This window comes from Panicum virgatum, chromosome 9K (assembly GCF_016808335.1).
Source record: "Panicum virgatum strain AP13 chromosome 9K, P.virgatum_v5, whole genome shotgun sequence".
Taxonomy (NCBI): domain Eukaryota; kingdom Viridiplantae; phylum Streptophyta; class Magnoliopsida; order Poales; family Poaceae; genus Panicum; species Panicum virgatum.
The window spans coordinates 2,762,031-2,776,873 of NC_053144.1; the positions used below are offsets into that span (position 1 = coordinate 2,762,031).

Consider the following 14,843-nt stretch of genomic DNA (forward strand, 5'->3'; position numbering starts at 1 on the left):
GCGCTCAGTGCGCTACTGCCTACCTGTGCCCCAGGAAGCCAACAACATCTTGCAGGCCATGTTACAGAAAAATATAATCGACTGAGAGCCAAACATGCCGAGTGAAGAACAGAGGGTGTTATCCTGACAACTGCTAGGCTTTGTAAATCCTGGTTGGATTAAGGCATTGTAAGATATCAGAAGGTACAAGCTGGCAATCCTTTCCTTGTTTTTTTTTGCAAATCCATAATGTTAAAAGGTTATAATACAAGGTTAATAATAAAACACCTAAAGCTCACACACTCGGGCCTCTCTAGTTTAGCATGCGGTTTGCAGTTCACCACCATACCACCACATACTAGTGCCAACCGTCAATAACAAATAGAACGAATGTTCTAGACCCATACGACAACCAAGCCAGATCCAACCAACGGATCCATGGCTCTACTCTCATCATCCCAGCAGTCTCCCCTGCCTGAAGGCGGAAACTAACTGACCAGACTCGGCTAGTGAAGGCACATTGCTTCCTTCACGCATGCCCATGGCAAACATTGCCCAAAGGCATGGCGACAATGATATAGCGCACCTGGACAGTGCCAGGTAGGATGGTATATAGTTGCTTGTCTACTGACCCGTTTTTGCGCGTTTCATACCACCGTTGCTGAATGGAGAGACACTCCCAGGATGAGGGCTGTCCTCTCTCAGGGTTGAATTTAACATTGCCAGCTCCCTGAGCTGCTGCCTTTTGTAGAAATCTTGGGATTCATCCTGCAGCAGATACCAAGATGACCTTGTAAGCCAGGCATAAGTGAACCTCATTTGTAAATATATGGAACTTTCCGATTAGCGAGTCAATTGTACACCATGTGAAAAAGTCCACAAGGTCCAGACTAGAACATGCTAAAAAATTGGAACCAATAAATGATAGGCAAAATTCAAGAAAAGAGTTACGTGACAAGTAGGGGAGCACAGGCAAGCCAAAAGCAAATTTTTTTAATCTTGGAATGACTGATGTGGCAATTCTTGGGGATCTTCTTCACACCATTCCTTTTTTTTAAAAAAAGAAAAAAGCTCTTTCATGTAAATTGTCCCTAACATGTTTAAATTGCTATTTTCTTGGCTTTCCTCAGAAATCAATTATATTGCATTTCCTGCTGAATTGGTCCTGGAGATTAGTAAAAGGCCTAACTGTATAAAGATTTCTCAAGTAAAAATATTTCCAGTGGGCAGCAGGGAGGGGCGTCATACTATAATCTAGCAGATATAGATATACCATGCGCACAGGTGCATAGAAATCACTCACCACAGGTTTTAGCAATTCTTCTATAATCTCCTGTGCATGTCTCAACCTTGCATCGATTATACTAGCAGGGAACTCAGCCTCAATCAAGATATGCAGCGGATCACTCAGGTGCTCATAGCCTGGTTTTCCTCGTAGTTTGTCCTCCTTGAAAAATCATGTAACCATATAGGTAAAGCTTGTTGCAATGAAGCAGAATCAGGAAAGTAACCAGCAAAAGCAGAGCAATAAAACAATTGTCTGTTCAGCAGGGATCAATAGGGATAGAGGAGCTCCAATTTATTTTAGTGAGAAAAAAGAAATGACAGGTAACCTAGGCTAGCAGTACAATGCAAGGTAAAAGTAATCAGGTATTCAGGTGAGTTGCAGAGGAACCCTTAACATTTTCATGAAATATACGAGTGTTTGGGCACATGAGGGAAGCTTTGCTTGCACCATTACAAATTCAAGAAAGCAAATTGGGATTTCTAGGCTCCTGAACAATATATTTGCCAGAGAGTTCCATGAGATACACTAACTTAATTTAGCAGATGTAAATAAGGACTGAAAACTTCTCTTACCTTCCCTGGATCTTTGATGGAACCCTTTCCTCTAATGAAAACACGACATCCAGTGGATGCTTCTACCCGCTTTAGAGAATTACCTCTAGGTCCTAAAATGCGCCCCACAAAATTGAACTGGGACAGAAGTGAAAAATAATATCAACAGAAATCTTAAAGTTTCATACTCTTTTGTGCGTACTTCAAGAGAAACTGCACAAGTTGGAAGAGGGCATACATTCGGATAAGAATCAACTGGGACCTCCAGACGAAGAATCTTCTTTACAACATGTGAGCTAGGACTTGGTGGTGCTCCTTGCCAGTCCATACTGGTTCCTTGAGGAAAACCTAATCTCTTTTGTATTGTTCATAAAAGGCAAAGACACACTTTATCAGCATTCGTGACAAAAAAAAAAACATCTTAAAGCATGTGCATAACATGAATGCCAGTACATCTTGCATGCATTTTTCATATGAATGCACTATGGCTCTAAAATATCATTATCAAGCAGATACGAATTTAATCTCTATCAATGATAACGACCAGAATTCCCAAAGGAAGAGCACATTCATTTGTGTATGAAGTACAGAAGAGAGTCAACCACTTGATTGAAAATACATTTTTAAGTGTTACCTCTTGTAATCCGCTCAAAGGACTGAACCCATTGCCAGGGAGATTAGATCTGGGGTTTGGAAAAGACATTGGACTAGGACTTCTAAATCGATGCCTGTCGAAATCGCCAAATCCATGGTTGTGGACAATGCTTGATACCCGCATAATCTCTGGTAGAACAAAGAACAGAAGTTCATTTAATCTTTTATAATGAGAGATAGATAAGTTGTTGATTAGATCTAGACTAACAAAGGTCAGAAGATGGCAACTCCCACTCCATTAGAATTGACACAAGAAATGATCAGAAAATACCAAAACATATGGACATTGATGTAAATCACTTTGTTATGCCTGCAATATACAGATGATCACTAGGTTATAGGAATAATTCCTTTTACAGGATGGTCCAACCAAATAACACTTAGTAAATCAATGAACACTTGACCATCAATCTACAATGTTGAAAATAAAGGGAATCCCCTATAAGTCATGGTCTGATAATATGCATTGGCAGCATTGCACACAAGTTGGAGTCAGCTGACAGGCACGATTACCACATCAAGCAAAAAAATGTTTTAGGTCACCAATGCAAAAAAGACAAAAAAGATATGCGGGTTCCAGTATCAGCAATAGGAAAATATTGTATTATATGGAACACGATTCCTTTATAATATTAACAAAACTGTTCATAAATAGGCTGGAAATTTTATTTCTAATAAGTAAAGCAGTCAGGCCTATGCTCTGTAATGTCTTCACCATCTTGCTGGTAGTGTGCACTGAAAAACATATGTTGATCACCACCAATAATATCTACCACTTGTACAGTACAGGAGCTTTGTCATTGCTTTTATGTACTTCTATTAAGATCAACTATAGCCTCTAATCCAAACAAGTTCATAACGTATACATTCCTTTGAAGCATATGCCAAATAGCGATGGAACCAAGTCACAAATAGTTCGACCAAGAAGTTGATCTGAACCATCAGGACTACAGATTAAAAGAGGCCAATCGATCATCAACAACACCAAATGATGGCATTATCTCTTAGAAACCTGATCATCTAATCTAACCGATTGATTAAGCATCGCAATACAAATCTAAAGCAAAGAAACATAGGGAATTGTAAGGACCAAAGATCATAGACAGAGAAGCAGCAGGCAATGCCATCCAAACTGAGTACTCACCCAAAGCATTGGGGGCGCTACTCGCCTACTCCCCAATTCATAATTGTAGATGAAGAGTTCACTCATAACCAAAGAAAACTCTCATCACAAAGCGAGAAACGACAAGGCGGAGATGAAAGGATCTCACCTTGACTCAACAACTTGTTGCATATAGGCAACACCTGCATGAAAGGCCCCAGCTTCTGGTGCTCGGCGAGCAACTCGGCTAAGTACTGACTGCAAGAAACCAAAGGAACCGATGATAATTGTTAGAGCCATCACAATATCATCAATTAAACCGAATAAGAAAAGGGGGCAAAGAAGCAATCTTGGCATCAATAACTGTCGAATAAAAAACAGAAGAAATCCATGCGCCGCTCTACCTATCAACATCTGGATTGCTTCTAATCTGAGGGGAGAGGTTTCGCGCAGGGGAGAACCCCTGGTTGTAGAGCCCCGACATGGCGGCGGCTCTGGAGAGTGAGGGATGCAATCGAGGAGGTGAGGTGATTGAGAGAGATACGCAGCCAATAAGTGGAGGCGAGGCGAGGAGATGGTGTGTGCGGTGTGGGGTGGTACGAAAGGCTCGCTGCTTTAGGGTGCTGCCTGCAGCGGCAGCAGCCAGCGTAGAGGGAGGAGAGAGAGGGAGAGGAGTTGGCAGGCAGCCGCTGCCGCTTTGGAAACCCTTCTCTCTCTCCTCGTTGCAACACGACACGGCGGGAATTTTGATCAAAACAAAAACAACAATAAAGGAGAAACTCGAGAAAAATCCCCCCTATTTTCTTCAGTCATGTCAACAAGTCCATGTCTACATTTTGCTACACGATGGTTATCCAGTTTGCAATATTTTTTTTTGTTTAAAATGTATATATGTGGTATGATCACAACCGTGTAACATATTTCCGATTTGTTGAAATGATATATAGCATGTTACAACAGTGAGACCTACAATATGGTGTCACCTTTAGTAAGAAGTACATTATAACTCTTTGCAAACCTTACACATATTGTTTGTATATACAGTTGTACAAGTGCGTACAAAGTTTTTTTTTTTTGCAAATCGGTTTCCTATCTACCATGACGACATGCATGACCATTTAGAAATGTCGCTATACAAGTTTACGTGACATATAATTATATCTACCTGTAAATTAGTCATCATGGTGTATAGACTTTTGTCATATAAGAAAAACGACATCTTTTTCGCATTTGTGGTTGTAGCGTCACGGAAATAAAATTGTTTGCTACACATACGCATTGAGCATTTGAGCTATCTTAAAGTTGTAGCTTTATTCATTCGTATATGCAGCACAAGAGTTTCAAGGTTTGTAACGGTTAGGCTTTATAAAGATTTTAGAACTATTATAAAGCAATTATGCATATATTCTCTCATATTGTAGTGCCCCAAATTTCATCCATGCCTATGTTACCCAACAAACCACCACAGCCCAGTGCTCGTTTTTCTCAAATCCCATGTCTTTTGGTGCATCTTATAAGTGTGATACAAAGCTTGGGAATCTTGGACAAGCCAAGCCCTGATGCTACTGTTGTCAAGCAAAATCCCCTTTCCCTGGGGCCTTCCATCCAGTGCATGTGTGTTTTCTGATAACTCAATTTTGGCTGTCAAGCATTTAGTTGGCATGGACCCTCATGACTAAGACTGTATCTTGGATTCTTGACTGGTATTTGCTCCAGCAAGAGCCAGCCACAGGGGAACTTTCATGTTGCTATTTTAACTAGCCGTGTACGTAGAGGCCCACAGAAATGGCGGGGTATTCATCATTTTCCTCGGCAAAATGTGTCGGTTGCTGGTGAGCATGGCTGTCCCCATCAGTACACAGCGGCAGGATACTATCAACAGTTGGGGGAGTAGCTTGTAGAGCTTAGAGTGAGCCATTGTGTGGTGGATACAGTACAGACTTTTCCAGGCTATCGATAGCGACACCCCCTCTCTATTGCTCGTAAAAATGAATAAACTGTACTCCCATCCTATAAATTACAGCATAAGTAGAATACAGCGCCCACTTTTTATAAAAAAAACATACGAATTTCATACAAAACCACGACATAGTTATAATTTTACCACTATAGAATTTGTGTGCTCACAGACGACCACTCATACGAATAGAATAATTCTCTGTCCATGTTCCTTCTGAGCTCAACGTCCCCACAAAATGTTGTCGAGGCTTGCCTCCAATAAGCTACCCTTTTATAAATTACCATTACATCCAATTAAAAACATCAACGATATTACCCGCAAAAAAACATCAACGATATTTTTTTTTGCAAAAGTGTATTACGAGGAGCATATAGAATCTTAGCTATTTATTAATCAGGAGGTTTGATCTGTAAACCAGCCAATCTGTTCTAAAAGAATCACAAATGTGCATACTTCTTACTACATCAGTCACCCACAGTAGCCAGGTCATAACTAAATCAATAATCTCCCTAAAAAAATCGTAGCCAGCACATCTCTCTCTAAGCTATACTAACTACGGATGAATCGAACTAGCAATGCGAAAAAGGGGCCATGAATGCTTTCTTTCTTTGTACTAAAAATGGGGGAAATGTTCATCAATTCTAGCTAACCATTTGGTACATAATTGTGGACCACAGTAGCCAGCTGACAGAGGCAAGTGGGTCTGTCAGATAAAATACAAATGTTGGATCCAAATGAATAATATGGAAATATATAGTAGTTTTTTTTGGCGTGGTGGCAGTACTGGTACGTAATCAAAATAGTAATACTGTCAATCGATTTCTTTGATAAGTTGTTGGGCTATTTTTCAACCTATTTCTTTAATATTTTTTATTTTTAACCTATTTTTCAATTTTATTTTAAAAATAACCCACCCGAATATATATTTGCAGATCTAACCCTTTTGGTCGCGCCGGTCTGCGTGGCGTGACAAAAACACGCTGTCGCGCCACATGCATTGGCGTGACAAGATGTGCCACGTTGGCACGCTTCGGAGCCCTCGGAAGGGGTCTAACAGCTCATATTCCACGTGTCAACCTTGTCACGCCACTCTCACCGGCGTGACAGTACAGCCTTGTCACGCCACCCCCGCTGGCGTGACAAGGTCTGACTTTAGAAAGATCATACCTTTTTCATACGAACTCGGATGGAGATGATTTTTATACAAAAATTGTAGCTCTCAATGAGATCTACAACTTTGTAGTTTTGATTTTTTTCATTTGAAGTCATTAAGATGGTTAAATAATTGATTTAAAGTTTTGACAGTATATTAAGCACTTTACCTCTATCGGATCATCTCTAACTTGACATGTTTATCATGGTTCTATAAATTAAGTTCTATATAATGTTTGATATATGAAATAATATGGACTAAATAATAATAGTTCGATAAGAGATACAATGAGAAATCAAACTATATCATCATTGAGTACGGAATATAATGCAACACTCTAGGTATTATTAATTATCGCTTTAACTTGTGAGTTGGTCCATGCTAATAGCGTGGCTAGTTTTGCTACGTTTTGTTTTTTTATTATAAATACTTTGTTGTAGCAGGCTATTTTGTTTGTTCCCCTAGAGTTTGTTCTTCAACCACTATACATCACTAAATCTTATTATACATATTTTCACATTGCCTATCAAATTACGTGCATATACATAATATCTATTTTGTACAAATCAACTCCGAAGTTACATGTGCATATGTACAACCGTTTTGCCACAACCACCTGTATGGAGACTCCGTTATGCCGAATTTCTTACGGTCCCTGACGTTGTTGGAAGCCCATATACAAATAAGCATATAAAACAATCAATAATTGTGTCATTCTTTTGCATCCATATATTTTATTGTTTTGACCCATCATCATGCCCTATTATTTTACTTCCATCTATCAGGATCAACCTGTTTTGATCCCCATTAGACGTGGCATATGGTGTAGTCTTGATTGGGTGGGAAAGTCTGATGAATTTTTGTATTCGGCATGGACTCTATAATTATATTCTAATTTTTTTAATTCTTTAATTATGAAATTAGATATTTTTCAATTGTATATGATATGGCCTCTTGAGTCAGTTTAGATCATTAGTTTTTCGTAAAATCTAATGGTGTAAATCCTTCTCCTTTTTAGATTAATGTATAAATTTCTAGACCATCTCGACGAACGTGGTGGCTCTTTTTTTCTATAACAACACTTGCTTATTAATATAATATATATCTAGAGTAGTGGGACCATGGAGGCACCTTGAGCGATGATCTTGGCTAGCCAAACCAAGCAGTGCAATCGATAAGCGTTGCGCTGATCAAAGGAGATACAGTGAAAAGAAGGCCATAAGATGGAGAACAACAAAGTACTGATTTCATCTAAACCACTTAATTACTAGTATAAAACTTACACATTTGTATTTTTTCAAACTGTTATCATATTTTAAGATCTTAATCTTTCAAAAAAATACTTGATCTAGTTTATAGCTATAATTAATATCTAGGGTGTTGCATTATATTTCATACACAAGGATGATATAGTTTGATTTCTCATTGTATCTCTTATCGAACTATTATTATTTAGTCCATATTATTTCATATATCAAACATTATATAGAACTTAATTTGTAGAACCATGATAAACATGTCAAGTTAGAGATGATCCAATAGAGGTAAAGTGCTTAATATGCTGTCAAAAGTTTAAATCAATTATTTAACCATCTTAATGACTTCAAATGAAAAAATTCAAAACTACAAAGTTGTAGATCTCGTTGATAGCTACAATTTTCGTATAAAAATCATCTCCATCCGAGTTTGTATGAAAAAATATGATTTTTTTAAAGTCAGACCTTGTCACGCCGGTGGGAGTGGCGTGACAAGGTTGATACGTGGAATATGAGCTGGCAGACCTCTTCCGAGCGCTCCGAAGCGTGACAACGTGGCACATCTTGTCACGCCAAATGTATGTGGCACAACAGCGTGTTTTTGTCACGCCACGCAGACCGGCGCGACTAAAAGGGTTAGATATGCAAATATATGTCTAGGTGGGTTATTTTTAAAATAAAATTGAAAAATAAATTAAAAATAAAAAAATTCTGATCTCTCTCTCTCTCTGAGTTCAAGTGAATGTACTCTGTGTTTGCCACAGTTGCTTTCTGTGCCATGAGTGATCTTTTCAGTAAACAGGTGATGCTGGAGTGCCTGGTAAGTCTGTAAAAGCTAATGATGTAAGCACCCTGATTTCCTCGAGGAGGCCTGACTGACGAAAACCAAGGTAAGCTGGATGCTCTGATCCGGGCATCAACTTTTGTGTTGGCCCTTCCCAGTTGCTGCTTCACTCATCAGCCTTCACATGCGTCCTGCAGGCTGCAGCTCCATGCATGCTCCGGTCTTGCCTATGCCATAAGAGCAAGTATTACGGTTGGCGGGGAGCAGGCTGAATCCTCGCTGGCGGAGAGAGAAAAGGAGAGAGAACGCGCAGCGAGCGTTTTGCGAGACGCTGGCTTGAAGCGGGCGAAGACGCACTCGTTGCGCTCCCATTCGTTACTTTCCTGCTGCGCTTCCTTCCTATTCGCTGCTTGCGCTGCTGAAAAGCTGCTGCCGCATTTATTGAAGGCCACGCTGGAGTTTATCCGCCGACGAACGAGCTGTATCATAAACCATGCTCTAATTCAGATTTCAGAACAAGAGGAGAGAGAGAGAGTACCAACACACGACCTAGCTACTGTGAAGTTTATGGGCGTGTTTGGTTTGGCGCCTACGGCGCCACACCGCGCCTAACTTGCGGCGGCCGATTCGGCCGCCACACCTGCGGCGCACGATGTGTGGCGCGGTGTGGCGCCGTAGGCGCCAAACCAAACAGCCCCTATACCTTGCCAGTAAAATACTAGCAGTAAGGCTCTGCCAGCTACAGTCAAAACACCGTACGCAACACATTGCGAAAAACCCGTTTGAACCATGGACGGGAAATTTGCCATGTCCACCATTGCCTGTGATGGGTCGGTGCTGCTGCCACAAGCTCCGTGCACATGTGTTCTTGGAACATGTACGACGTTGACTCCAGCTAGGCACGCGGAGCCACGCCTAGCTAGGAGTAATGTTTGGCAGTGCAGGGACGAACGCACATCACAGCACGGCAGCAGAGTAGAGGTTCTTGGAGCATCAATACGTCCAGACAGTGAGACGAGGCCTCCATCGAGAGCACTGGCAGTACGCTAGCTACACTACACTTGCTGCTGCTGCTGCTTTGGCAAAGAAAGGAGAATAAAATTAAAAGGCAACTGTCACATCGGCCGGTACGGTGCTGCTAATCACGTTGGTTAGCTGCGGCGTCTCGTCCTGCTAATCCCCCTTTTCCGGACACGACGACCGGGTGGACCAACGCAATGGCAATGATCCCGTCGACAAGAAAGCGAGCCCAAAGACCGAGCTGCCGCGGTGCGGAGGCAGAGCCCGGCCAGGCCACGCACGGCGTGGCGTATCTGGGATGGGAGGCAGCGGCTCGCTCGATCTCTCGCCGGTGTGCAGTGCCGGAGATTCGCGCGGCGTCGCCTGCTCGCCTCGCCTCGGCATAGGATTCCGCGCGCCCGCCCGGCCAGCGCCCAGGTTGGAGACGGGCCGGGCGTTGTTGTCGCCGGGAGGCAGCGCACGTTGCCGCGCCTCGCTATCCTACACGCACACGAGGACACGAGGTCTTGGAGAGCCCCCATGGCTCGAAATCGACGGCCCAGGAGCTGCAGCAGCGCATCTCCACCGTCAGTCAGGTCACCACGCACACTACACTAGGACTCGTGCGGGCGGCCACCTACCGCGCTCCGCGCCTGCCCGCCTGCCGGGGCGCGCACATGGCGGCGTCATTGCGCGGTGGTGCATCCAATGCGCGCGGCCGGCCAAATACGAGATGACAAAGATATCTACCGCTGTACGGCGCATTGCCTGGCTGCGGGGTTCCCTTTTGTAATTGTATCTGTATCTTCCTACCCCTGCCCGGCTCCGGCCACAAGCGCGCAGAGCATCCGATTCTCCTGTCCTGCCTCCCCGACCCGACACTCCACCGGCAGCCGCAGGCCGCGCCCGGTCGGTGGTCGATCGATCGGCGCGGTGAATTCATTCGTGGGAAGAGGAACGTGGCTGGGCTGCAGGGCGCTGCCGGCACGTCCGTTTTTACGGCGGCGCCGTGGCGTGGCGACCGTAGCGTACCACTACTAGGTAGCATTCGTGGGGAGGGCGCTGCCGAGCTTCCTCGTCCGCTTGCAGCTCGCTCGGCGGCGAGAAAGCGTAGGAAACGTGTCTGGCCAAATACTCGCACGCAGCCACGGACACGGAGAGCTCCGGCGTTTCATCGGGAGCATCGTCTCCCCTTAGCTTTGCTTCCTGCGCCATCCCATCCATGGCGTGCCGCGACCTGTGCCGATCGGCGCGGTCGGTGCCGGAACACATCGGGATCCACGCGGCCACGTTCTTACACCGTGGCACCATCATCGAATAGCTTGCGAGCACGGCCGCCCTCGGCAGGCAAGCTTAGCCGTGACGGTGTACGGCGGAGCACCACGGTCAAGTCTTAAGTGGCAGGTCAATCCATGGCGGCGGCGCAGGCAAGAGACAACGGCGGAATCAGGGGCGGAGGCCAGAAGCATTCTGCTATGCCTGGCAAGCATGCGTCCCCGACACATGTACTGAGGAAATAGCCGACGTCAATTCGGAAGAGAATGCCCGAAAATGAAATATGCCAAAAAAAAATAGAAAAGAAAAAAAATACTGTCAGAAGTGGGATTTGAACCCACGCCCTCGTTAGAGGACCAGAACTTGAGTCTGGCGCCTTAGACCACTCGGCCATCCTGACTTTGTTTCTATTCTGTTCCTTAAATTATATATATACGATATACTGTGACACACTACTAACCAACATACAGTTTTTTCTTTCGAACTTTGCGTACAATGTATGCACGATTGGGAACAGCAGCTTGGTCAGCAACATTTGTAGTTATAGATAGCTTACCTGCGCGGCTGCGCCTGCATGACTTAACAAAGATGGGGCAAGGTTTTTACACAAAAAAGTGATAGTGGGGCTCAACCCTAACGCTGGATTTACCTATGTCCTAGTGAGCTGAAGATGAGGTTGCCGAGCTCCTCCAAGTGTGCACACGAAAGAGAGCATGCTGCCGTTGAGGAACAAAGTACACTCGACCAGCAGAGAGGCTAGGCCCTCGCTAAGACATGAGTGGGTTCACGAAGACACATGGCTTTCATCATTTATTTGGTGGTAGTAGACAGGTTTTGATAAATCCAATAGACCAAGTACCAGCCAAAAATTTAGAGCAATTTTGAACTCAAAATGTTGGGCACCATTGATTGAAAAAAAAACGCTCACCCAGCCAAAACAAAAATAAAAATCCCTCAGTGCCAGTACTCGCATTATGATTCAAATTATTTTCAAAAAAGAATACTCTGAGAAAAAAAAAGTATGTTCGTAGTTCAAACCGAAACCCATATTAGGGTCTTCAATTCACATGGTACTGCCCCTGGACCCTGGTGAATGGTATTGGAGATCGGCCTCCAAGCTTTTAGTAACCTACGACAAGATTTAGCCGCAATCTACAAAGCAAAACTGCAATATTTTCCAGGACTGGGCCACAGGCGTACCAACCTAAACTATAGGAACAATTGGATAGAGAAGACACGATACGATGCCAGCAACTCTTTCCAAAATATAGCATAGTGTTTTGTCAATTTGAGTTTACAGGGCAACATTTGACAGCTCAAAATTTCACACATGATCTACACTTTGTTACAAAAGAACTTCAGAAGAAAAAAAGAGGCCCCCAAAGGGCAATTTGCAGACATGAGCACACAACCTGCACATCGCCCATGAAATCACTGCATCTGATGGAAGATCCTACAGATAAAATGACAAAAAGTCATAAGAAACTCGTGTTGCATCAGTAGTGAAAGCAGAATAAATTTCTCCTTATCGAAAAAACACAGGACGCATAACTAAAGGTCATGTAACAGAACATTTTTTTTTGCCAGTTTCAATATTTCTGACAGCAACATCTGTCTACTGTAACTATTGCGGGGATTAGTTTTAAAAAAAAACAATTGCAGGGACGCACGCTAAGATCCTAGGCAACAATCACGGATAAAATTATTTCAGCTATAACCAAGTAAGCATAAGAATACTAGTTTGTCTTATGATTCAAGTCTAGAGCAGCATATGGAAGGAATGTATTCAGTGACTTTGGACCTTCAGAATTCAGACATCACATAGCGATTCATTTACCTAGACAAGTTCAATGTACGCCATAGGTGCATTGTCTCCCCGTCTTGGAAATGTTGGGATGATCTTTGTGTAACCACCCTCTCTGTCTCCATACCTGTCTGCAACCTCAGCAAACAATGCATGGACGATATGCTTCTCATATATGAATGCCAGAGCCTGTCTCCTCTTGTGAAGAGATCCATCCTTTGCCAACGTGATCATCTTCTCAACATACTTCCTCATTGCCTTTGCCCTCGGCTTTGTAGTCTTTATCCTTCCATGCTTCAGCAGCTGTGTGGTAAGACCACGCAGAAGTGCTTTCCTCTGATCTGGAGGCCTGTTAAGTTTTGGAACACGTCTCCCGTGTCGCATTGCAACTATCCTTCCACGAGCATCAACACTGAACAACCGATGCTCAAAGCTTGAGTTCTCTACAATATGTTTGACAAAACCAGTGGGTGAGTTTATACAAAAAGGGTTCTAAAAAACATCCTAATTAGCCAGGGCTGCAATTTTCTCATGAAACCTGAGTGAAAAGGCCGATTCTGCTGATATATTTTGGCATGGTAACAAGCAAAGTGAAAAACGTCAAGACCACAAATAGGTAGACAAAACTAGTTACATATGTGCACATTATCATTTTAGAATGGTCAACTAAATTGTACATGTGTGGTAACAGCAAATAATGACAGGATAGCTGAAAAACTTATCAACTTGTATTAAATAACACATTAAAAAACACTACAACTTTGATGTCACATTTTGTAGTGTGTTAGCATGCGTTAACAATTGACGCTCCTAAACTTGCAACTGTTACATAAAAGTTAAAAGCTCTGCCCCATTCCTCGAATCGCTCCCCCTCCCACGCAAGTAACACACTGCAATGTCGCGTCGATCCACTAATTTAAGAGACGTCAGTAAGATTCCTTTACCGGCACCAAGGGATAGAAGATTCGAGACGGGCGCGAGGCCGGAGAATGACCCGAGGCAGCCGACCGCCGCCGCGGGCGAGAAGGACGACCGGAGCCTGCCCGCCGGGGAAGGGCGGAGCGTGGGAAGGGCCGCCCGGAGGGACGCCATGCGCCAGGTCGAGGCGGAGATCGCCGGCGACGGGGAGGCGGAGGGGAAGGCCGCCATGGCGGAAGCGAGCGGATGGCTGGAGAGGTGGGCGAGTGGCGACTGGCGAGGCCGCTCGGCTTTCAACCGGATAACGTTTGCTGAGCTCGTGCTGCGGATTGGGTTGCGCCTTGTTGGGCCAGATGTAATGGGCTTACGTATCAGGCCGAGCGGCCTTGAATGTGAAATGTGCCAAATGGGCTTGATTATGAAATGAGATTAATGGGCCCTACAGAATCTACACGTACCGCCCAGGTCGTTGTCAACGGTTACGCTCACCCGGGCTGGCATGTGGCAAGTGGCATGGTGTTCGTCACTTCTTTTTTTTTTCCTTTTTAAGTTCTTTTTTGTTTTGTTTTTGTTTTTATGTAAGGAAGTGTTCTTCAGTCTTCACTTCTTCTTGCCCACATGCTGATATGCTGACATCTTACCAAACACAGTGAACTTTTGCTACTACTACGTTGCTAACGAAGAAAACGAAACCAAGGTCTGCCTATAAAATTCAAGTAGCAGCAAATGGTACGAAGAAGAGTGGTTGTTGTGATTTGTTCAAAGTCGCCAAGTCACAAAGTCCACTGGGGAACCTCGCAGGAATCAAGAGTGGTTGAGTTGCTATTGGTAGAACTGGTTACCTTCCACTCCAAACACTATACTATACTGCACAGAGAAAAGGATGCAAAAGAGCAGGAAAAAAATGCCAAATTATTTTCCGGGGGTCCCACCCGTCGGCGAGCCCACCACGCAGCACGCCCTGATTTCCTAATCGTGATGACACGGTTGACACCCACGAGTGGCCGGCGCGCTACCCACATTTGGGTTGGTGCACGACAGCGACACCTGCAGCTGCACCCGTCCTACCGTCTCCTTCCTGGACTCGCCTCTCGTGCGCCCCAAATGAAACCTGAACGCG

General features: G+C 44.0%; 2 protein-coding genes and 1 non-coding gene across 3 annotated transcripts; all 3 read right to left on the reverse strand.

The window, feature by feature from the left end:
- Positions 1-174: 174 nt before the first annotated feature.
- Positions 175-4,254, reverse strand: LOC120649316 (KH domain-containing protein SPIN1-like). Its single transcript, XM_039926089.1, has 7 exons — positions 3,979-4,254; positions 3,744-3,832; positions 2,453-2,601; positions 2,057-2,173; positions 1,840-1,956; positions 1,283-1,426; positions 175-747 (listed from the first exon to the last, which is right to left on the reverse strand). Exons 1-7 carry the CDS (start codon positions 4,056-4,058, stop codon positions 604-606), a joined length of 840 nt encoding a protein of 279 aa, XP_039782023.1. The 5' UTR covers positions 4,059-4,254; the 3' UTR covers positions 175-603.
- A 7,063-nt stretch (positions 4,255-11,317) lies between these two features.
- TRNAL-CAA lies at positions 11,318-11,401 on the reverse strand. The gene has a single exon. It is a non-coding gene; the product is annotated as a tRNA-Leu (tRNA).
- Positions 11,402-12,227: 826 nt separating this feature from the next.
- On the reverse strand, positions 12,228-14,039 carry LOC120649318 (50S ribosomal protein L17, chloroplastic-like). Its single transcript, XM_039926091.1, has 3 exons — positions 13,750-14,039; positions 12,839-13,248; positions 12,228-12,454 (listed from the first exon to the last, which is right to left on the reverse strand). The coding sequence occupies exons 1-2, from the start codon at positions 13,952-13,954 to the stop codon at positions 12,839-12,841; spliced, it is 615 nt and encodes a 204-aa protein (XP_039782025.1). The 5' UTR covers positions 13,955-14,039; the 3' UTR covers positions 12,228-12,454.
- Positions 14,040-14,843: the final 804 nt, after the last annotated feature.